A 23935-nucleotide genomic window follows, 5' to 3' on the forward strand; every position below is an offset into this window, starting at 1 on the left:
TGGCCTGATCTCAGCTCACTGAAACCTCTGCCTCCTGGCTCAAGCGATTCTCCTGCCTCAGCCTCCCAAAGTGCTGGAATTGCAGGTGTGAGCCACCATGCCCAGCCATTTAATCTTATCTTTCTCCCCAGATTCTCACCTCCAGTCACAAGATGAAGGCAGGGAGCTCACAGCCCTGTGAGGGGCTGGGGAGAATGGCAGGGTTGGGCCAGAGTCATTAAAAGCCCAACTGATTTTCAGATTTATTTTAACCCTCCCCTACACCTCCACATCCAATTTCACTCTAGTAGGAATTAAGACAGGGGAGGCCGGGCGCGGTGGCTCAAGCCTGTAATCCCAGCACTTTGGGAGGCCGAGACGGGCAGATCACAAGGTCAGGAGATCGAGACCATCCTGGCTAACACGGTGAAAACCCGTCTCTACTAAAAATACAAAAAAAATTAGCCGGGCGCGGTGGCGGGCGCCTCTAGTCCCAGCTACTCGGGAGGCTGAGGCAGGAGAATGGCGTGAACCCGGGAGGCAGAGCTTGCAGTGAGCCGAGATAGCACCACTGCACTCCAGCCTGGGCGACAAAGCCAGACTCCATCTCAAAAAAAAAAAAAAAAAAAAAAAAAAAAAGACAGTGGAGAGAGGGATTCCAAGCTGACTTAGGGAGAGGAAAATACATATATATGTGAAGCATTTGCCACAGGCCCGGCCTGAGCTAAGCACTTTCCTTCCCTCAACAGCTCCTTTAATTCTCACAGCATCCCTTTTAGTAGATAATATTGTTGACCCCACTTTGCAGAGGAGAGCACTGAGGCTAAGGAAAGAGGTAAATTCATTCAGCGAGTGAGGGAGGAGTTGGGATTTTAATGCTGGCAGTATGACCTCCCTGCCACTGGCACACCAGGTCTTTTGCTGGGACGTCCCCTGTAACCGGATTGGGGGAATGCAGGAAAAACCCCCGCCTTCTCCACAGAGCCTCAGCAGTGACAGCTACTTCCCGGATGGGAAGGGCGGCCGTGAAGCCAGCACGGAAGCCAGCCCCACAGTCAAGGGCCCTCCAGCCTCCTCACAGCTCCCCACAGCCTGGACCTGCCGGCCCTCCCTCCAGGACGGAGGGGCTCCCAAGGGAAATTCAGGTGAGTGTCGCCCTCTCCCAGGGAAGATGGGAATCAGGGCTTGCAGACAACTGGCTTTCCCGTGTGATCCACAGGTTTTCCTAGGGGTGAATCAGATGTGTGTGGTGTGCGTGTGTGTGTGTGTGTGTTCCACACTCACGGTCCAAATAACGAGACAGAAAAAGAGCAATGAAGATCTGTGCAAAAGGGCTGAGGAATGAAGTGCCAGGAGAGAGGTGGAGGTTGGAGACCACCTAGGAATGGCGGGTGTGGGGGCATTGAGGGGGTTGTTGAGGGAGAACTGTCTGGGGGTGGGAAGAAATGTTGGTGGACACCAACAGCCCTGGCCTCTTCCACCTGAAACCCCTTAAGAAAGTATCTCTGCTCTTGGGTCAGAGCTAGCAAGTAAGTTGTGTATTATTTATTCACAGTTTGAAAGCTAAACTTCCCTTTCTTGCCTCATCAGCCCAGAATCTTTCCCCAAAGCCCCCGACTCCCTCTGGCCTCTACCTTGAGGACACAAGGCTCTCAAGGTCTGCTTTCCCTTCCAACTCTCCTTTCATCCCAATAGGTGTGTGCTGGTCCCAATGTCAGTGAAACCCAGCTGGGGGCCCGGCCCCTCGGAGGGGGTCACCGCAGTGCCTGCCAGTGACCTTGGAGATATCCACAACTGGACCGAGCTGCTCAACCTTTTCAACCACACTTTGTTTGAGTGCCATGTGGAGCTCAGCGAGAGCACCAAGCGCGTGGTCCTCTTTGCCCTCTACCTGGCCATGTTTGTGGTTGGGCTGGTGGAGAACCTCCTGGTGATATGCGTCAACTGGCGCAGCTCAGGCCGGGCGGGGCTGCTGAACCTCTACATCCTCAACATGGCCATCGCGGACCTGGGCATTGTCCTGTCTCTGCCCGTGTGGATGCTGGAGGTCACGCTGGACTACACCTGGCTCTGGGGCAGCTTCTCCTGCCGCTTCACTCACTACTTCTACTTTGTCAACATGTACAGCAGCATCTTCTTCCTGGTGTGCCTCAGCGTCGACCGCTATGTCACCCTCACCAGTGCCTCCCCCTCCTGGCAGCATTACCAGCACCGAGTGCGGCGGGCCATGTGTGCGGGCATCTGGGTCCTCTCGGCCATCATCCCGCTACCTGAGGTGGTCCACATCCAGCTGGTGGAGGGCCCTGAGCCCATGTGCCTCTTCATGGCACCTTTTGAAACGTACAGTACCTGGGCCCTGGCGGTGACCCTGTCCACCACCATCCTGGGCTTCCTGCTGCCCTTCCCTCTTATCGCAGTCTTCAACGTGCTGACGGCCTGCCGGCTGCGGCAGGCAGAACAACCCAAGAGCCGGCGCCACTGCCTGCTGATGTGTGCCTACGTGGCCGTCTTTGTCATTTGCTGGCTGCCCTATCATGTGACCCTACTGCTGCTCACACTGCATGGGAACCACATTTCCCTCCACTGCCACCTGGTCCACCTGCTCTACTTCTTCTATGATGTCATCGACTGCTTCTCCATGCTGCACTGTGTCATCAACCCCATCCTTTACAACTTTCTCAGCCCACACTTCCGGGGCCGGCTCCTGAACGCTGTAGTCCATTACCTTCCTAAGGACCAGACCAGGGCAGACGCACACTCCTCCTCTTCCTCCTGTTCCACCCAGCATTCCATCATCATCACCAAGGGGGACAGCCAGCCTGCTGCAGCAACCCCCCACCCCGAGCCAGGCCTGAGCTTTCAGGCATCCCCTTTGCTTCCAAATACTTCCCCCTTCTCTCCCCCTCAGCCTCTTACATCCAGCTGAGGTAGAGGCCAGGCTCCTCCAACAGTGAAGGAAAAGACACAGGTGAGAGTATAGGTGGGAGATTTGGGGGGATGTAGAGGGGAGGGTCAAATTTGTGTCTATCTTAAAATACAGAGGTATGGAGAGGGAGACAGGGTCGGGAGGGATAGAGAGCAGGCCCTCAGTGTTGTACTATTTGTCTTGGTCCTTGTGTCTAAGGAGCCATGCAGAAAAAAAGGTGAAATAAATGGGAGAGATAGTCATGGACTCTGGATCTTTTAAAAATCTGCACTTCCAGCTGGGATTGGGAAGGGAGCTGAGGCTAAAGAGGTGCTCGGCAGAGGAAACTAGACACATTCATTTCATAAATCACTCTGGCCGGAAAGAGTGAGCTCTGCAAGAACGTCACAAAACTCCTTTTGTGTTTGTGAGCTTGTTGATCTTCCAGCTCACTATGCAGGTTATGGGGACAAGAGGCCAGAGGCCAAGGAACCAGGCGACCCCAGCAGGACGTTCTCCAGCTGTGCATCCTATGCACAGCTATAAGTGAAGGGGGATGGGGATGTCAGGGGTGGGGGCAAAGCCAAGGTCTGAGACCTGCACCCTGCAGCTGGGTCAGCTGCAGGGTATCTCCACCCTCGGCCATCCAGGAAACACAGCTCCATTTCCTTGTTGACACCCTCCCCTCCCCGTTGTCCATCCTGCTCCCTCCCCACAAGCAGAGGAGCTGTCCCAGAGTCAGCTCCTCATAGCTGACCTCCTCCCAGCTTCGGATCTAGGAAACTTCCAGACTTCTTCTAGGGAGACACAGAGCTACCAGAAAGCCCAACCCACCCCCATCTCTTTCTCTCCAGATCATAGGAAAGTATCAAGGGATGTCATTCTGGGAGCAGCCCTTGGGACAGCCAGCAGCAGGTGCTGACAGATGCTCTGTCCTTCACCCTGTCCCCAGCACCAGATGGGGAAGGCCACAGTGGAAACTTCTCAATTCCGTCACAGGGCAGAGCTCTGACACTGTTATAAGTCAGTTCTCCCTGGCCATGTCTTTTCATAATTTTCCTGTCCCACAACTTAGGTTCCTTAACACTTCTTCTACAGATGAAGCAAAGAAGTCCTCTGTGAACAAGTAGATCTTCTGGAAAAGGATCACTTATGTTTGGGAGACTAGGACCCTGTCCATGAAGAACTCTGAAGTAAAGGCCTAAGAACAGGATCTAGTTTCCGCCTTCCAATTCCACGTCCTTTGCCTCTTAATCCTGCCCATGGTGAGGGGACTAGAATCACTGATAGCCTCTTCGCCATCTCCTCTGTCCTGCTCAAGTGCTTGATGTATCTGGAATGTTTAACTTGGAGCAACTACTCACTGACCTGGAGACCACCTGTTCTGCTTTGAGAAATCAGACCTGTTCTGTGGATGCACTGACCACGTGCTCCAATTGCATAGCACCCAGGTTTGTCAGGAGCATGGAAGGAAACCTGCATCTCCCTGCTCACTGGGCCCAAACCTGAAAGGGTCTTATGCTGCAGACAGCTGCTCAGTAGCACAGAGCTGAAGGCTTTTTGAATCAGGAGTCTGGGTTGTGGCTTGGGTCGCAGTAAGGGCTTAGCCTACCAATGCAGAATTCACACTGAAAAAGACTTTCGTCTCTTGTCCCAACATAAAGAAGTAAGCCAAGATCTGATGCCCCTATCACTGCCTCCTCTGACGTGGGCTACAGTTGTTTCCCAAAGGAAACCTAATTTTACATCTGTCACATTGCAGGTCACCTCAGAGGCCACTCTCCCAAGATTAGTTATCACCCTGGCAGTATGAATACTTCCCTAAGGCCTCCCATCCATGGAGGGGAAGAGTGGTAACCAGCTGTTACACTCAGCATCTACTGAGCACTGATGGGAGCCCCGCCTGGGCCATGTGCTCTGGGGCCAAATGGACATCACTCCCTAACTTCTTGAGGTCTGTCTCCTCTGTGGAAACACCCGTATATCAAACTCATTAAACTATGCCAAACTTTTGCCTCCTCCCTCTTTCAATCTGTCTCGCTCCACTCAAAGACACACCATGTCCCAGCAAATCAAATGGCATTGGCAAAACAAATTGTAGCCAAATCTCTCACTTAGTAACATTAGTCCAAGTAGACACGGGCAGGGACCCACCACTCTCTCTGGGCTGACGGAGGATCCTCTCAGGAATACCCCCTGAAAAGGTTGAGTCTCTGACTTAATTTCCCACTAAAAACAGGTCAACAAGTTAATCCTGGGGAATTCCAGCTACAGAAAAGGAAAATGTACTACCTGAGAGAATTCTGGCATCTGCTGGGCAGAAATGTGCTACTGAAAGGGTGATGAGCCCAGATATTCTGAACTCCAGGTATGAGCATATTCATAGTAGGTAGGAAGAGAACTCTCATTTCAAATTTCTTTTTTTATTCTAAATAAAAACCACACTTTGTGCTGAACAATGGAATATAAAAGAATCAGATGTACAATGATTTTAGACATCTACTATTTGGGGAAAAAAGTTTACAAAATATACAAAACTTTACAGCAATAGATAGTAAACACTTAAATATTAGGAGGTCAGTACTTATTAATTTAATGGAAGGAGTTAGACGTCAACAACTCTTCTCTGTTTCGTAAGAGACTTTAGCTATTCAAGGTGGGGGCGGCGAGTGGATTGAACAGGGGAAGGATTTTAAAGAAACATCAAAATCGAGTTTCATTTTCATTCTGATGTTAAGCTTACGATGCATAACCACACTGAAACTAATGCTGTGCACCCTGCCTCCTGACTCATTTGGTGCAGGATTTAGGGAAAAGAGTCCCAGATGGGTGCAGACCACTCCATAGAGCCCACTCCCATACCAACAAATACAATGTCCATCTAGAATTTGCTTTGGAAGTAGTCTGGGGCTTGGGGAAAGGGCCACAGGAGGCCAGAGGAGGAAGAAAATTCAACACTAGCAAAAACATGTCTAGGAAAAAGATATTTAAGCCCAAAGGTTTGGCCTGGAGACAAACAGGTACTCATAGATCAGAAAAGAAGGATATTAAAAAAAAAACTTTTACCCATCTCCTGGTTCTTAAAGGTCACCTGGGCCTGACCCCTATCCCACCTCCTTTCTTCCTAACTAGCCATGGACGATGGGAACTCCATGGAGTCATAAAATTTAGGACCAAATACTAAGGTTTAGCAGAGCTTCCCAGCAGGTGCTATGGCATCAGTAAGTCACCAGTGGGTCACTGGAGTGCCAGGATACTAATCTCTGCCTCTGGCCACATGGAGCCTCTGCTGTTTAACCCCAGATACCACACAAGTATTACCATTTTCCCCTCAGAAAACAAGTTGGGAATGGCCTCATATTTGGTTTAATGCTCTATGATCATTCTTAATAATTTGTGAATAAGAGAGCTCCACAAATGATGTAGCTGGTCCTGAGTACATACCAAGAAAACAGGAGAAGAGGATGTTCAAGGCTTAAACAGAACTTCAGAGTAACACAGAAGACAGTACTAAACTAGGCTCCAGGAGAGAGGGAGCAACAAAATCAAATGAACGGAAAGTCAAAACAATTAAAAATGCAAAATAAAATGAATACCTTCTACCAGGTATCCCAGGGTGCCCTATGCCACAATATAGTGTTTCAAGTAAAACCATTCAGAAGAGGGTGAGCTAGAGGCAGAGGAAGCAGACATGACTTTGGCGGGGTGGAGGGAAACGGGGAAGTTCAGGTGTGAATATAAGGGTCCCCAACAGGGAGAGGGTTTGGTCAACAAATCTCATAAGCTACTGATCCTATGACATATCTGACTGGGACCAACTGGGCCACCCTGATCATCTGATCAGCCCCAGGGGGATCAGGGGATGCAGTTTTCTGTCTCGTGTTTCAAGGGCACAGTTTCAAGGATCTGCTTTTTGGTTTACTGGCAAAAAAGGAAAACTTCACAGTTTCAGGTTAAGTACACAGACCACCCAGCACCCATGATGCCCTCTGTTAAGGAAAAAGGTTTCTCCAGCACATGTATCTGCTCTCAGCCACTTGGCTGGTTCCAGTAATTACCACCTCTCTCACGCCAGCATTTCAAAAATCAGTCCTCACCAACAGTCTGGGAGGGACTGCTCATGCTTGAAAATGTAGCAGACACTTGATTGTAGTCTGTTACACATCTCCTTCTTAATTCTAATGGTCAGTGTGAGTAAGAAAGGGAGAAGCCAGTCAGCAATGAAGTCTCAACACTGCTTTCCTGATGAGGATGTCCTGAGGGGACACTGAACAAGGTGGGTTTAGATGGTCTAAGGTGGACCTTTAAACTGGCCACTGTACAAGTCCCTTCATCTAATGGTCACCCCACCAGACAGCCATGCACTCCGACTCTGAGGCTTTATCAGTTCAGGGCTGGGGAGAAGCAGCAGGTCCAACAGGGATGGAGCTTTGGTTTGTCTGACATCTCAATATAAATAAGGACAGGAGGCTTCCAAACTGTGCAAATAGGTCCCTCATGTCACTTGCTCCCCTCAACCCTGTCCCCAATCTACTCCATCACAGGATGGAAAGGGGTTGAAAGGCCTGGAATTTAACTGGCCCGAACTTTCTAGAACATACACCCATGGCCTAAAGCGTTCCCTGGGTTTATTATGCTAGAGATAATCTGGAGAAGAAAAGAATTTGCTTAAGGGCTTGACACGTCCTCCCTTAGTTATACCCCTGGTTCTCCAAATCTCTGGTCAAGGCTGTTTTCTAGAATATGGCTACTTGCTGGGGAAAAACTCATTTTCCTAAAGTCTCTTATACAAAAGACATGCTGGGTAATGTGTATACAAAAACAAAAATAAATAAATATTAATGTCCAAAAAGGCTTTGTGAGTTAATGAAAACTAATTGCTTGTGAAACAGCCTGGGGTGCTGCTGAATCCCACCAGGGGCAGTGTCAGGGCTGAAGCCAGGGACTCCCAGAGCTCACCTGAGCAGGGTGAGGTAGTATGAGCTACTGAGGTGGCACCTCACAAGTATGCAAGATCGAGGGCCCTATCCCTCAAGCCTTCTTTGGGCAAAGCCCCTTAGAAAACCAAGTAAGAGTGGAGCTAACCAGCTGCGTGGGCTGGGCCGGCACACTCTGCAGCCACCCACGGAGGGCCTGAACCAGCTGCCATCCAACAGCGACCCCTGGAGGTAATGGCAACGACAGATCAGGATAAATTCCAGCAGGTCAAAGGTGAGCTGCCAAAGCTCCGGCACTGTTAGCACAAAGTAAACAACAGGTTACCCGACTAGGACAGACAGTCAGAACGCACACCCTGCTACACACCACCAGTTACTCAGGTCCCTTTAATTCTGAAGGGCTCGCAGTCTGCGACTCCACCACTTCATGGAGTCAGCTCATCTAAACCACGGGCCAAACGCTTCTGGGCAGGAGACCAGATATAAATTAAGGCAAGGCTGCTGCTGTCAGAGGCATCCCCACCTCTCCACCAGGACACTCATTCACAGCCAACAGAAGTGGCCGAAACAGACGACTGTATCAAGTGGTTCCCTATCCTCTCTGCCCCACAGAAGGTCAGACGTCCCGGGCCAGCACGCCATAAAATCCTGTTTCTTTGGAAATTAGGAGACAAGAGAAACCTCTCCTGTCCATCCAGGCTGCCACTTCTGGCGGCACCGCAGGACACCTCTTCTGGCTGGCAGGGATTCATCCCAAAGCTTTCTGACCTAAATAGAAAGCTCTGTCCCTAGTATGGATCTAGCTGCCAAAAGATTTTCACTGTCCAATCAGCAGATTAGGGTCGTAGATAAGCAGACACCTACATCCCTGATACCTTGTCCCTGCTGAGGGCTAGAACCTGAGGGGACTGCCCTGCTGACCTGTCTTTTCTGAATGACCACATTCCCAAAATCTTTCTCATAGCTGGTCAGCCCAGCTGGAGGCCTGGCGGGAACACCCACAGTGGAAAACCTCCCTTTACTCCCTCTGTCCAGTGAGGCTGTTGGTTGGATTCGTAGCAGCATAAAACCTATCAGTAAACTAAAACTAGAGAGGCTGGGGAAGGGGGTCTAGTGGACACCAACTGCTTGACTAGATCCCAAAACCAGCCTCAAAAGAATAAAAAACACAGCCCTTCATGGGCAAGAACAGGTATGGAGGTAAATGTGATAAGGCTGTTGCTTCTCAAAAACAGTAACAGCTTATGTGCTATTTCTTCTTCTTTCCTTCTTTAAACACAACACAGAACAGAATTCCTACCAAGGCAAAATTATAACTTCAGCAGGGGAGGGACCAACAGCTCTTAGATATCAGCGTTCCAGCTGCCGCGTGGGAGCTCCCCGTGGCTCTGCCAGGACCCAGTCAACTGTCCGGGTTCTTTTCCGCCTCTTTGGAATGGATGATGTACATGAAGGTCTGCTCGATGGTGAAGTCAGGGGGTAGGCTGCCTTTGTGCACACCAACATGCTTGCTCATGAGGTTAAGGGTGGAACTGTAGTGCCCACAGACTGTGCAGCGGTACATGAGGGCCCCCGAGTGTGTCTTTAGGTGGCACTTGATGGTTGAGCGGCCTCGGAAGAACTTGTGGCACACCTTACATTGGTATGGCTTCTCGCCCGTGTGGATCCGCCGGTGGTAGTTGAATTCGCTTGTGTGGGCAAATCTTTTGCCACAGACCTTGCAGCTATACTTGCTGTTCCCAGGTTGGCCCTGCAGCGCCAGCTCTTCACTCAGAAACTCCTCTGCTGGCAGCTTCCGCTTCTGGAGAGCCGGGTGCTGTAGCCCAAAACCAGGCCGTGCATCAAGGCCACTGGTGCATTTGTGCTGGCTGACGTGGTAGCGATAGGCAGCCTCTGACTTGAAGCTCTGGCTGCACAAGTGGCAGTGGAAGAGGGCATCTTCCAGACTTTGGTGCACAGCCATGTGCTTCTCTAGAAGATGCCAGTCCACAAAGCTGTTGGCACAGACAGAACAGGAGAAGACTGAAATGCCGAGATGGGACAGCGTGTGCCACATGAGGCTGCAGAGGTTAAGGTGACGCTGGTCGCAGACACTGCAGGCCTGGCCCTTCAAGTTTAGGTGGTCAAGGATGTGGCCCCGGACCACATGGAAATCTTTGGCCAATACTTTCCCGCAGGCAGCACATTTCAGCTCTGGGGAGGCTGCTCCTGAAAAGACACCCAGCTTCCCTGGCAGGGGATCATTGGGGTGGACAATGACGTTGTTCTCAAATATTCCATCCCGTCGGTGAAGGGTCAGCTGCCACTGGGTAAAGAACTTAGTTTCACACATGTCGCAGGAGAAAAGGAAAATACCAATGTGGGACAGGACATGGGTTACCCGGGAGTTTCGGTCCTGGAAGTGGGTCTCACAGACCTTGCAGTTGCCCGTCAGCAGGTCCACATGGTCCCGAGCATGCTGCCGGATCAGTTGAATGTTGGGCTCTAGAACTTTCTTGCACACCTGGCAGGGCATGGCCTTATTCTCCCGATTGTCATTCTCTCCAAAAGTCAGCTCATCCTCACTGTCATCACTCAGCTCAATCACCTCCTCAGCTGTGCCTATATCCTCAGCAGGGTCTTCAAACTGCAAGTCATCATCCCCCAGGTCCTCGAGCTGGAGCTCATCCATCTGCCCAAAGCCTGGATCTTTGGAGTGCTCACTATTGCTCAGACAGGAGTTGGTCTCAGTGGTAATGTCTACTGCATTGTCAGGGGTGAGGAAGCTGTTTTTACTGAAGTCTCCATTGCTTTGAACTTTGTATGGCTGGCAGGAGCTGGTGCTGGTCTGGATGCCCGTGCTGACAGTGCCTAGGACTGGCTGGGTCATCATGCTAGGAACAGACGTGAAGGGAGCAGGGGTGTCATGGTCTTCTGTCTTTGGTGGTGGTGGTGGCGGTTGCAGCAGAAGCAGGCTATGGTTAGCATCACTGGCAACATTCCTCTCTTCCTCTTTATAGCTCCCTCCAGCATCACTGGGCAACACATAGTTTCTATCAGCACCAAGGTGGTCCCCACCAGCTCGGAGTTCTCCAAGGGGATGGGCAGGTTCTGCCGAAGGACAACTCAGGGTACCAGAGTGGCTCTCATTGGTGCTGGTCAGGGGCTTGGCCCTGGCAGTGCTCTCTAGGTCAGGAAAGGTAGAGTGACAGGCCTGGAGGAGGTCCTCCATACCCAGACGCTCAGCCACCTCGTAGATGACCCCAACATTGATCAGGTCTGTGAAGAGTTCTGATGTGTAGACAAAGCTCAGAACCTTCTCAAAGTTGGCAGGGGTGATAAAGTCCACCACATAGGTCCTGGCAGCATCAAGCCCAGTATTCAGGAAGAGGTTCTGGAAGTAGCCAGCTGCACAGGCCAGAACAGCCTTGTGGGCCGGGAAGGAGCGGCTCCCCACCACAATGGTGACGTCGCACATGGTCTCTGAGAGCCGGCACTTGTTGAGTTCCTTCAGCAGGTTGTTGGGGTGGTTGGTGCTTTGCAGTTTGATCCTCATGCCCATCTTAGCAGCTCCTATGAAATTACCTCCTTATCAGCACAGTTAATCTGTGGACAGCAAGAGAAAAAGATGGATGGCCAAACACATCCGTGCAAAAGAGAGGCTATGCAGGAGAAAATACCACCACTCTGAATGTTTCCAAGCCCCGGGTGGGGATCAGGAGTAAACTGGCATGGAGAGTTCCTCCATTATGACAAGACAAGGACATCTCCCCCTGTATATACTCAAAGAGTTAAGACAAAAACCAAAAGGCTTGATGACAATCTGATAGCTTGGTCTTAAGCTGGTGCCTAGAGACGAACTAGAGGCATTCCCTCGGACACAATCTTATACTTCATTACCAGAGCCACTGGATCAGATTTCTCTATTAATTTCCTCCCAAATACAAGCTTTCCTACTTCATTGAGCATATATTCTTTTCCCTCATGATGCCAAATGCCATGCACATGCTTGAACACAACTATCAAAGCTCCACTAGCTACTGAGGAACAGGTAAGTTAGTTCCATCTTTTAACTTTGTCATTGCTGTGTCTTCAACCTCTCAATCAATCTCTAAATAAATCTCACGTTCTTGAATCCCCATCTCTCTCTGCCTATACTACATACCTGCTCTCTGGCCTTTAGATAACCCAGAGCCATCACAGTCCCTGTATTCTGTGAAGTTAAAACACTCAGAATGCACAGCAAAGCAAAGCAGAACACAACTGTGGTAGTATTTAATATTATTTTAATATGTTGTATTCTTTTTGGCCACCCTTTTCGGGGTTTATATTTTGTTAGCCCTGCACTAACATATATTTACTTGATGCCGCAAGAAAGACTTCTAATTATACAGATAAGACTCCTAGAGGCTTGTTCACTACCACTTTCTGCCCTTTCTGACTCCTGCACGACTAAGGAAGAAGAGCTACTTGAATCCCTGTTCAGTCTCACAACTGTGCGCAACGCAGCCCCTTTCTCCATCTCTCCAGATTCTACCAACAACTCCCAACTTTTTCTGGGGCCCAGGAAGAATCTGAGTATTGTGGGGTACCGGCCAAGCATCTCCCGGGCCCTGCTGGCCACCCCTGAACGATCGGCGGGTCGCAGCGCCGGGCAGCCAGAGTGGAGGGTGCGAGAGGGGGAGGCTGGGAACTTCTGAGGACACCCCAACAATCTCCGGGCGCCGCGGTCTCCCCTCCGGAGACTCGCATCTGGGAGGGAAGGGCGCTGCATCGGCTGGGGCGCTCCCTCTGGAGGCACCGAACGCCTCGGTCCCTCCACAAACAGCGCAGGGCTCACCCGGGTGAGCCTGGCGGGGGCACGGGGCTGAATAAGGGGCCAAGGGAGGAGCGGCGGGGCCGGCCGGGGTCGGCGCGCGGGCGGGGAAGATGGGTCCGGCCGAAGGGAGCGGGCAAGAAAACCCCAGGAAGAGCGAGAGAAATGCCGGCACGGGGGTCGGGCTTCGACCAGGGGCAGCCCTCGGCCTGGCCGCGCTTACCCGGCTCCGCGGGGCCCCGAGCACCATCGCCGCCGCCGCCTTACACAAAGGCCCCGGCCCGCCGCGCCCGGCCCGACGAGGAGGCGGCGCCGCCGGCCGCGGCCAGACTCTCCATCCGCCGCGCGGCTCGCCGCGCCGGCCCGGGCCGCCCCCGCCGCCCGGCCCGCAGCGCCCCCCGCCGTCCCGGAGGAGGCAGCGCCCCCCGCCGCCCGACCGCAGCGCCCCCCGCCGCCCGGGAGGAGGCAGCGCCCCCCGACGGCGGGGCCGGGGCCGGGCCCCTACTCGCGCGAGGGGTGCAGGGGCTTCCAAGTCCCCAGGCCTGGCTTTTTCTAAGCGCTGATCCACTGTGTGGGGGACTTGGTGCCTGAAGAGTGAAAAACCCTATCCAAACTCTCTTCGCCTCCCCTATTCTTCGCTCACAGTTCCAAAAGCTTCTCTTCAGAACATCTACTATGGGCATTTTACAAAAAGTTGTAAGATTGTTTGATCACTATATATCTCCTCCACTAGGCTGTGGGCTTCCTGGATCAGGGATCTGTGGCTTTGCACACCGCGGCACGTCCACACTGACTGCTACCACACTTCTTGGCACAATAAGTGCTTAATACATTAAGCCTGCTTGAATGAATGAAGGAGCACTTGAGGGCTAGACTGCTACTACTGGACCCTTCTGGTAATCCTCTGCTGTCCCTCCTTCCACCCAGGTGGCCAAATGAAGAAAGTCACAGGATCTCACTGTACGTTGGCACCCCAGGCCTGTTTCCTGAAGCCTGCCCTCCCCAACTCTGTGTAGAACTCGATCACTCTTCCTCCCAAATCATCTTCTCAAATGCTGCTGCCCAAGAATTGTCATCAAACCAAAACCACCTACACTGCCAGCCCCACCCACCACCACCAAAGACATTAGAAGTCTTGGTCATGTCACCCTCCCTCCCTCGGTACAGAGGAAGCTCTTAGGCTCCAGGATCCTTCAGTTTCATCCTCTCTCCCATCCCATCCCCGTCACTGCCTGAGAATAGCTTGCAGCCAAGGAAGGACAAACTCCCAGGACAGGTGCATGGTAGGGTTCAGTAATTCCTTGATGGATAAATGGAAAGGAAGGGACACACTGAATGTCGCCAACAGATCTAAGCCAGTTTGGCCATTCAGCAATTGTCCATTCTCTTGATGAATTTGGGAGATTGCGTGTCCTTGTTTCCACAACCTCACTAACTGGTGGTAGATTATACTGAAAGCAAGCACTATACCAAATGCTGCCAAACATGTAACATTTGTTAGCCAGGAGACACAAAAACAGCCATACAACTGTTCTTTTTTTTTTTTTTTTTTTTTTTTTTTTTTCTTTTGAGACGGAGTCTCGCTCTGTCGCCCAGGCTGGAGTGCAGTGGCCGGATCTCAGCTCACTGCAAGCTCCGCCTCCCGGGTTCACGCCATTCTCCTGCCTCAGCCTCCCGAGTAGCTGGGACTACAGGCGCCCGCCACCTCGCCCGGCTAGTTTTTTTGTATTTTTAGTAGAGACGGGGTTTCACCATGTTAGCCAGGATGGTCTCGATCTCCTGACCTTGTGATCCGCCCGTCTCGGCCTCCCAAAGTGCTGGGATTACAGGCTTGAGCCACCGCGCCCGGCCACAACTGTTCTTATAGTTTGGGGATGAGGCATCTCACTTTACCATCTAGTGAAAGGGTCACTTAGAGGCTGACACAATGTTTCAGTGGCAGGCCCAGCTCTCACGGTTGTGCAAGGGAACGGAGTCTCCCTAAAGTGGAATATCACACAGCCAGCAGGTCCAGACCTCCAGCATGACTCTGGAGACAGAGGGCTGCTGGGCTTGCAAGGGCCTGGGCCTGTTCAATCTTTCTAACCAACTGCCCCAGCCATCTCTGGAGGGTTGACCCCAATAAACTTCACATGAAAACAAAGCATCCCAAAGACGCAGGTGAAAGTATATACCACTTATACTGAAGTCTTTTTAAAGTAAATCACCATATAGTCACAATAACAAACATATACAAAGTTAAATGGAGAAGAAAGGGCCAGGAATTTAGTCAAGGTCTTGTGGACCAGATCTCTTTAGGCATCAACCATTTTACAACAGGAAAGGGAAGATCAGGATCCCTTCACACATTCTTCAAGTACAAACACAGGAATCTAACTTAACATTTGTCTTCATTTTTTCCAGGAGTCCCCAGTACTGCAATTTTTGTCAGTCCCACTAGAGAGCAATCTTTCTGCACTTACGTTCCTACCTGCAAAGCAATTTTCTCATCTCAGCCTATATGCCTAACTCCCACTAAGTCTGAGCAGAACCAACTCTTATAGCTTTCATGACCCAAAGAAAGTCCCTAGACTCTGCTTAAGTGTACCCCGTTTTAAGCCCTATAGATAGATAATTTTGAAAAGTCAAAGAGATGACTCACTGGAAAAAGGGTCTAGGCTCTGGGGTGGGAGCATTCTTTGACCTCTGGCTATAAAGCTGACATAAGTAATACTAAGGTGAGTGTTCCCTCCTTTCACCACCCCCCCATATAGCTGTCATTCCAAAGTGGCCCCAAGTCAGGCTGTAGGAAGACAGAACTTTCACTGGAATGAAAGGACTGCAGGAAGTGGCCTCTGGCTCTGTGGCCCTGTCCCTACACTGCCTTGGGAAATCTATGTGTCGATGTTTTATCAGTGCAATTCAGGGGCACAACCAAGGCCCCTGTACCAGGCTAAGATAAGGAGCCTGAGGATTTCACTGGCTGTTCCATTAGGGTATAGAACCCCCCTTGGGATGACGGGCCGTGATAGTTGACATCTCAGATTAATAAAAGACACCCATACCCATGCATATACCACATGTAAGTGCCTTACACATTCTGGGGACTGTTAAGTCAGAGCTGCAGGGGCTGCTAACAGGCATATTAGAGAGGAGTCAGAGGAAATAATGTTTTACCTTTATAATAACTAAGGCAGCCAGTTAACAGTGAAGATATCTGCTCCTCTCTTTCTTGGCCTCAGTAGTAACTTCCCTGTCCACACCCTGTCCTAGCTGGATCAAGTTCTGTTTGCTTGTCCACAGCCCTGCTAAAGTGTAAACTCTCTGTATGAGTCATCATTTCATCCCTAGGATCTGTCACAGAACCCAGGCTCAGCATTTGGAGACAGAAAAATTGTATAGTGTTATAGATTCATCCTCCTCTGTGGCTGGGTCTCTGCACAGCCTTGGTCCTCACCTCCTTCTCTAATTAAGTAGGGTCAGATTCAGGAATGGATGTCTCCCAGGCCCATCCTAGTAATACAAGTCATTCTGAATATATTTTTTCTTTTTCTTTTTCCTTTTTTGTTTTTTGTTTGTTTGTTTGAGACGGAGTTTTCTGCTCTTGTTGCCCAGGCTGGAGTGCAGTGGCGTGATCTCGGCTCACTGCAACCTCCGCCTCCCGGGTTCAAGCGATTCTCCTGCCTCAGCCTCCCAAGTAGCTGGAATTACAGGCATGCACTACCACGCCCGGCTAATTTTTGTATCTTTAGTAGAGATGGGGTTTCACCATGTTGGTCAGGCTGGTCTCGACCTCCTGACCTCGTGATCCACCCACCTCAGCCTCCCAAAGTGCTGGGATTACAGGCGTGAGCCACCAGGTCCAGCCTGTTTTTTCTTTATCTAAAACTGGTCTGTGAAAATATTTATGTGTTAGAAACCATCTTCCAAATTCATGTGTTTATTTTAATTACTAAATAAATCTGATACTCATTGTGCAAAGCACTGTGTAAGGCACTGTTCACGAAATAGATATATACAAAAAGATATATAAAGTTATTTACATTTAAATATGAAGTGTGTGTATCATAAGTATGTGTGTATTTACCATGTAGCTGGAAGAGTCAAGGGACAGAAAAACCCACTAACCAAATGAGTAAACACACACATCACATCATTCATATGAAAAAATCCTTTATTGTTGAGGAGTAGAGAGAGACATTATATTTTTAATGTAGGACACTACAGGAACTGTAGGGGATTCTATAGTCAATGCCCATTGGGATTGGGGATATTCGCTATGCAGTTTCCACACCAGGGTCAGGTAGAAAAGACGGAGAAGGAGTCAAAGCACAAGAATGTTACAAGAACAGGGAAGAGAAAGGGTAACAGGAGTGTGTGCACCTGGGGATTGGGACAGGGAAACAGGTCTTCCTAATGCAGTCCAGGAGTCCGGAAGTGGAGTGCTGAGGACAAAAAACAAACAAACAAACAAAAAACACTGAAATCACATCTTATGTCCTGTAAAAAAAAAAAACTCCCACTAAAACCTGCTGGGGCAGCAGGAGAGAAGGGGAGGGGCGTTTGTGCGAGAGGAAAGAACAAGAGTCTTGACCCTCAGCCTGCCCTGCAGGCTTTGGGCCTGAGGATGGAACTCTCCTAGCAGCAGGTACTTGCACCTTCCCAGCTGCCATATTCACATTACTCTACACACCTGTGTGCATGGCCAGTGGGGCCCATGCGGACCAAAGAAGTAGGAACTAAGTTCATGCCATCCTGGCACCCCCATGAGCCAGACATACACACAGCCCTGTCCAAGGTGCCCTACTAGGAATGCTCCCCTTGCCTTATCCAGTTCCTCCTCTTCCCAGAAACCTCCTAGAGAAAGGACAGGCCCAGGGATTACTTCCTTTTGCTTTTTTTTTGAGACGGAGTCTTGCTGTGTTCCCCAGGCTGGAGTGCAGTGGCAGCGCGATCTCGGCTCACTGCAAGCTCCGCCTCCCAGGATCATGCCATTCTCCTGCCTCAGCCTCCTGAGTAGCTGGGACTACAGGCGCCCGCCACCGCGCCCGGCAAATTTTTTTGGTATTTTTAGTAGAGATGAGGTTTCACCGTGGTCTCGATCTCCTGACCTTGTGATCCGCCCGCCTCGGCCTCCCAAAGTGCTGGGATTACAGGCGTGAGCCACCGCTCCCGGCCTACTTCCTTTTTCAACAGTTTCACATGAATGAAATCAGATGACACAATGATCTTTGCTGATCCATCTCATGTAATCTTTAAATGCCGGCTCCCAGAAACCTTATGTCCTATTCTGCCTGACACCTAACAGGTTGGGAATGCTCCCTCAGTGGTAAGATTATGAAGGCTGCAATTATGGGTCCCTCTGAAAGAGCCTGGATGCACAAACAAGCATTAAAAGTAGATTTCCACAATACACTTGTTTTTGCCATTTGTATAAAATGCTATAGCAAAATTGCACTGTAATTATCTTTATGGCCAGTGCACAACGCTGGAGGAGAGTATGTCATCCAGATATAGCTGCTTGTATAATTATCTGGCCGTCGGCAGGACTGAAATAACCATCTAATGAGAGCAAAATGATACAGTAACTACCATGTAATCAGCGAGTTACAGTTATTATAGCTCTTTGTGCCCTCTCACCCAACACTAAATGGGGGGCCAGACCCAGTCTCTGGTCCCAGGAATTCATGCACAGGCAGCATCATCAAGCACCAGCTCCTTGGGTCTTGGGCATGCCACCTTGAGACCAATGAGTATGGGTAACAGGGACACAGGAAGAAGGCAGGAGGCTATTCATGATTAAGAGCCTTCCCAATCCCTCTCCCTCTCGTTTTCACTCCCCCCGCCCCACTTCTTTGGAAGCTAGTGAAAAGAAAGCCATTGGCAGAGCTGCTATTGCTATGTGTGGTAAGACAGTGTCAAGGCGGAAGGTTCGTGTTTTGACTAGACACTTCCCTGGGGGACTCTCACACTCGCATACCAAGTGAGGAATCTGTCAGCCCACTCAGGCCTGGGGTCCAGACAGAGCTAGTCAGGGGAAACATTAGGACATCCCCCACACCCCCCAGACTGGGACAATTATTATAAAATTGGCACACAGCACTATGCACCCGGCACTGTTCTGAACACTTTATCTATACTCAATCCTCAAAACCACAACCCTGCGAGATACTATTATCACTTTTATTTTTCAGATGAGGAAACTGAGGCACAGGAGGGTATGTAACTTTGCCAAAAAGATACAGATAGAGTGGCAGATCCAGGATTCACATTGAGGCCATGTTCCTATTCATTACGCTAAAGAGAGAGATTCAGATATGGTTTCCTGCTACTCCCATTAGATTTCAGAGCTCCTTGCATTTCTTCCTGAATCATCCTTGTGTATGACTACCCTCTGGACCCAGTAACACAGGATTCCGAGTGATCCAAAAGGCTCAGCCTGCCTGGGAGGCAAATGCTTGCCTGTGAATTGGTTGTGGTATTTGTAATTATCAGATAATAATCTCTCCATCTTTTTGCATAGATCACAAAAGAATGAAGTCCAAACAATAGAAGTTACCCATCAGAGAAGCCCCTCTCTCCTCATCTCCCAACACTCACTCCTGCTCAATAGTCAGCTGAGGTCCATGATCCAGAGGAAAAAGATGAAAGACGGGAGGATGTGTACACACACACACACACACACACACACACACACACACATATACACATGCCTCTAAGTGTCTTTGTGTTTGACTGACAGTGTGCTGGGCACTGGCAGTGTATTTCAGGGCAAATCTATGAGCTTTAATACCTGTAGCATGTGAGGAAATGCACAGCTGGCAACCCCCACAGCCCCCTCCCCAGTCCCCTCTCCGCTCTCTAATGAACAATCCTTACTTCATTCTGCTCTCAGGGGATACTTGAGGGTGCCAGAGCTGGGGACGTTCTCTTGATTCACATCAGTAGGAGAGTCTAGGGTAAAGCGAACAGTGTAAATAAGAGGGATCTTTCTGAATGTGAACTACACCCTGATCCAACAGCAAAGGGCTGGCTATGAAGGGCAGCATTCAAAGACAGAGTTGGGAGACTGGGGAGAAGCAGAGTCTCCCTGTCCTTCCTCCCAACTACAGCAGGTCTACCTTATAAAGGTCTCCGCTCCTCTGTTCCCAGGGAAGGCTTGCCTGTGGATCCAAGCTGATTGGGATGAAGGGGCCGAGGAACCCTCACTGAAGGTAAGAAAGGTCCTGTCTTTCCCTCTGGTGAATAATATGGGGCACGTGACTTCTATCATACTCTGCCAGTACCCTAAGGCCTTCCACTGTACCCCCACACACTCCTACCTGGCTTGACGCTCCTCTTGCCCATCAGTCCCACGAAGAAGTCATGCATGTCACCTGCAGAAAAGGGCCAACATTGTCAGCAGTGATTATGAGAAAGTGATGCATCTTCCCAGACATGGGTCAATACTTCTGAGACTGGGTTTCTGGTCTCTGTTCCTTTTTCTTGTCAAAGCATAACTCCTCACAGTTAGCACGTGTCTCCCCTAAACCCACTCTCTCTGCCCACCTTTCCTTCCTCCACATTTCAAGAATTTTCTGCTCTAGCAGGTGCCTGACTTGGAATCTTCAGGGCCACCAAGAGATCCTCTTGTTTTCCAATGACCAACCAGCAGAGGGAGAGTCCACTATGCCCCTCACACCAGCTTCCTCCTAGTTCTGGATGGCCTCTCCCTTTCAGGAAAGGTTGGCTGAGCAGTGGGAGCTGGCATATTGTTTGTACCAGGTGAGAAGGGGCTGGACAAAATGGCCCCTGGGCCCAATGCCCCACAGAGCTCTGGGAAAGTGGCAAGAGATAGGGAGGGAGAAGAGGCTACTCACGTTTTTCGGGAGATGTTGATTCCTTAGGATCTGTGAAACCAAGAACAAATGTCTAAATGGGGAGTGAAGCTGGACAGTGATGAGAGGGGGTTCAGATCACAACCCTCACCGATTCACTAAGCTATCCCCCATCTCCCTCCCATCTGAAAGGATCTCCCAGGCCTCTCATCTTCAGAATCCTGCCCCTCACTCCCCTCTCTCCTAGGGCTGCCTCCTACCTGTGCTAGCCTGGCTCATGGCTTTGAGCAATCCCTCCAGAGATGAGTGGCTTTTGAAGAGTCTCTGGAGTAGCTGGTAGAGATCCAGATCCCTCTAGGGAAGAAACAAAGAGGGCTGAGGCAGGAGGCTCCCACCCGGATCCACTCATCCTTTTCCCACAAGAAACAGCCTCTTCCTGAGCCCATCCTGAATCCGATACCCGATTTCTTTCAGAATTTCCTCTGGTTCACACTGGACGAGAAGTAGGTGCTCCAGGAGCGACCTGTGGACCAACAGCAACACCAGCACTATGCAGAGCCTGTTAGAAATGCAGACTTTTGGTCCTACCCCAGACCTCCTGAGACAGAATCTGCATTTTAAGCAGCCCCCTAGGTGATTCACAGGCATGGTGAGGTTAGAGGCGCACATCTGCCCGATTCCCCCACTCTGCACGATGTCCACGGATGTTTCTCTCCCTGTTTTCCACCGCCTCTTTCTCTATTCTCCATGGCTTTCTGCCTCTAGTTTTCTCTCCCTCTCCCTTTTCGGCCCTAGGTCTAGAATTCCAGGAAGGCAACATGCTCAGAAGGCATGTCTTCTCTCCACAACTGAACCCCAAGTTCTAGAGCTGCTGCCCAGCACGGGCTCTTGATTGTCCCTGTGATTTTTTTTTTTTTTTTTTTTAGCAACTTGGGCACAGCAGGGTGGTGGGCACACACCACACAGCCAGTTAATTGCAACTGCAGAGAAACAATAACAATGATCATGGCTGGAGATTTTCACCTCAAATCTCAAGTCTTGGCAGTGCCTCTCTTTCCAGAAGCCATGCATCCTTGGGCTGTTGTGCACACACAGAAGTGCATTTACACAGAACGCACCCCCACACATACCAACGCAGTTGCCTAGGCACACCTATATACTATCCTCTTCCTGCCCCAATTTCTCTCATCCTTACAGACTCTCAGGGAGAAGGGGTAGGATGGCAATCCCTCTCATTCATTGACCAAGAGGGCAGAGGGGACATCTCATTGGCCAAAGTCCTGAAACAAGTTTGTCTCAGAAAAACCCAGATATTCTAACTATCCTGGGCTGGAACTTTGTGGCTCCAAATGGTGTCCAGCCCATACTTGGCACTCCCTGGGCCTGGGTGTTTTTTTTGTTTTTTTTTAATGGTTCTGGCCTTTTGGATATGGCACAACCACTGCCACCTGCAAGGCTACCCTGGCAATATCTCCCTTGGCCCAGCATGTGGCGTTCAGGCAGCCACTTTTCCCAAATTGTTGAATACTCTGCCCACCTCCTGTAATGAGATGCTAAACAGATTTGAGCTGAAGAGGCAGTTAAACTTCATGCATTGAATTTGTAATAAGTCCCACCCGTAATCATCTTAAAAGCATTTGTACCGATGTAATTGCTGTCATTTCAAAACCTTGAAAAGACTCCCTCCCTATTCTCCCCCTGTATCCCTACCCTGACAATTCCTATTCTTTTTCATAGAGGAACTGTGGAAATCGAGGTTCAACCTGGTTTTTTTGCTGTTGTTGTTTTCCTATCCTGACTAAGCAGAGGATAGAGGCAGGCAAGGGAGAAAAGAGAAGGAAGGGGTTGGGATCTTAGAAGCACCTGAGGTTACTGGGAGTGGATGAGCAAAAGATAAGGGAATTTATTTGCATTTTGAAAATAAAACAATATACATAACTGATAGGTAAAATAGCACACAAATGACCATTTGGGAAAGAAATTCTGACTGTTTCATACCATCCAGGGAGTAGAAGGGATCTGTCCCTTGCAAAGGGGTCTGAGGTAGACCATAGAGAGCCTTAGACCACCCTAGCTCACCCCTCACAGTACCATCCAATCACCAAGTCTCCCATCAATCAACCTACCAAACAACATATTTGTAGGGCACCTTTTATGTACAAGGTGTCAAAGACATGCAGAGATACAGAGACACAAACACAGCTGGAGATAGTGGGAACATGAGAGGACCAGAGAAACAAAGAAATTGAAAGGGAGGAAAAATGCTCTCTGATGGACAACCCTCCCACCCCAGCTTCCTCACTACAGCTGTCCAGACAGGCAGAGTCCCAGGTTCCCGTGATGTCCCCAGTACTCTGCCCGGTGAGATTTACCTTGCTGTGGCCCCCACCAGGAACCATCTCCTCCTGTGGCTCCTTACAGACAGCCCCAAAGCTCTGAGCTAGGCTGAAGGTCAGGATGGCTGTGAATAGCAGCATGATCCTCATGGTGCCTGGGAGAGCAAAGGGACAGGACTCAGGTAAGGGAGAGAAGAGGAAGATACAGCGTGGGTGAAGGCACAAGAGACATTCATTACCAGCAGCTTGGCTTGACCCTGCTTCCCCAGCCCCCAACTCCACTGTCCAAGCCCTGGTCTGGAGAGAGGGTGGAAAGTATTTCTGAGAAGGGGGTAGAGCCCTTGGGCTTAGTTTCCCTGCTCCCTCATCAGACATCTCCCCCGGAGATGTGCAGTGCTATAGTGGTGCCGGGGGACTCTAGCTCCCAAGGAAGATGGTAGATTTATAGGACATGGACTGGTCTGTTTCCTTAGTGAGCTGGAGGAGGGATCCTGGATGCTATTTTCCAGTACTAGATAATCCCAAGACTTAGGCAAAAACTTTCTGGTATGAAAGAATGAGTCTATAGCCAAAGGCTCCAAACACTAACCAGCTCTCGGCCCTACAGGTGCTTTCTGCTCACCTTCCCAGTCCCCTGCTCCCCTATCAGAGGCTGCCATCTGCTTTATTCCCTCCTGACGCTGGCTCCTGTCCCCTGGTGCCAGCTCCAGTCCATCCATCATTCTCCCGACTGCCTACCTGTGGAGCAGCTCTGTGCCAGGGGCTGGGTGGTCTGGCAGGATCAGGGAACTGGCTGGGAGCGCTGCCTGCTACCCTCACACACTGGTGCTGCCGGTGCTGCTGCAAAGAGAGAAACCGAGTGGAGGGGATCTAGGAAGGCTGCAGTCACTCAGTCCCAGCTCCCTGAGAAAGGCTCTGGGTGGGTCTAGGGGAGCTGAGGGGAGGGGCTGAGAGTCACCAATCCCAGGGTGGCTGGAGGGGAGGCGGGGAGGCTGCCGGGGGGAGGAGGATGCAGAAGCAGCCACACACACAACACACACATACCCCACAGACCCAGCAATAAGCCCATTTCCTAACAGCACCCAAGCTGGCTGCTGTGTATGGTTTGTGTATGGTTTGACACTGTACAATACCCCAAAATAAAGGCCTCAACAGCAGCCTCAGAAGCAGAAGTTTTTATCTGACCC

General features: G+C 50.4%; 3 protein-coding genes and 1 pseudogene across 8 annotated transcripts; 2 read left to right on the plus strand and 2 right to left on the minus strand.

Annotated features, from left to right (window-relative positions):
• The first annotated feature begins 1030 nt into the window (after positions 1–1030).
• Positions 1031–4896, plus strand: ACKR5 (atypical chemokine receptor 5). Of its 5 annotated transcripts, none has more exons than XM_005571275.5 (3): positions 1031–1124; positions 1675–2947; positions 3739–4896. In XM_005571275.5, exon 2 carries the CDS (start codon positions 1691–1693, stop codon positions 2903–2905), a length of 1215 nt encoding a protein of 404 aa, XP_005571332.2. In that variant the 5' UTR covers positions 1031–1124; positions 1675–1690; the 3' UTR covers positions 2906–2947; positions 3739–4896. The 5 variants fall into 5 exon arrangements, with proteins under 5 accessions (XP_005571332.2, XP_005571330.2, XP_045221427.2 ...); XM_005571273.5 differs by having other exon boundaries at positions 3960–4896; XM_045365492.3 differs by having other exon boundaries at positions 3983–4896.
• LOC102129072 (uncharacterized) lies at positions 3109–4896 on the plus strand (annotated as a pseudogene).
• Positions 4897–5291: 395 nt separating this feature from the next.
• Positions 5292–12981, minus strand: ZBTB39 (zinc finger and BTB domain containing 39). The gene is made up of 2 exons (XM_045365490.3): positions 12840–12981; positions 5292–11406 (listed from the first exon to the last, which is right to left on the minus strand). Exon 2 carries the CDS (start codon positions 11360–11362, stop codon positions 9224–9226), a length of 2139 nt encoding a protein of 712 aa, XP_045221425.2. The 5' UTR covers positions 11363–11406; positions 12840–12981; the 3' UTR covers positions 5292–9223.
• A 3773-nt stretch (positions 12982–16754) lies between these two features.
• TAC3 (tachykinin precursor 3) lies at positions 16755–23629 on the minus strand. 2 transcript variants are annotated; one of them, XM_005571277.5, is made up of 7 exons: positions 23487–23629; positions 22785–22903; positions 20673–20766; positions 20455–20484; positions 19918–19971; positions 19475–19549; positions 16755–17040 (listed from the first exon to the last, which is right to left on the minus strand). In XM_005571277.5, the coding sequence occupies exons 2-6, from the start codon at positions 22896–22898 to the stop codon at positions 19476–19478; spliced, it is 366 nt and encodes a 121-aa protein (XP_005571334.1). In that variant the 5' UTR covers positions 22899–22903; positions 23487–23629; the 3' UTR covers positions 16755–17040; position 19475. The 2 variants fall into 2 exon arrangements, with proteins under 2 accessions (XP_005571334.1, XP_005571335.1); XM_005571278.5 differs by lacking the exon at positions 19475–19549.
• Between the last annotated feature and the right edge of the window lie 306 nt (positions 23630–23935).

The sequence above is a fragment of the Macaca fascicularis genome, chromosome 11, assembly GCF_037993035.2.
Source record: "Macaca fascicularis isolate 582-1 chromosome 11, T2T-MFA8v1.1".
Lineage (NCBI taxonomy): Eukaryota > Metazoa > Chordata > Mammalia > Primates > Cercopithecidae > Macaca > Macaca fascicularis.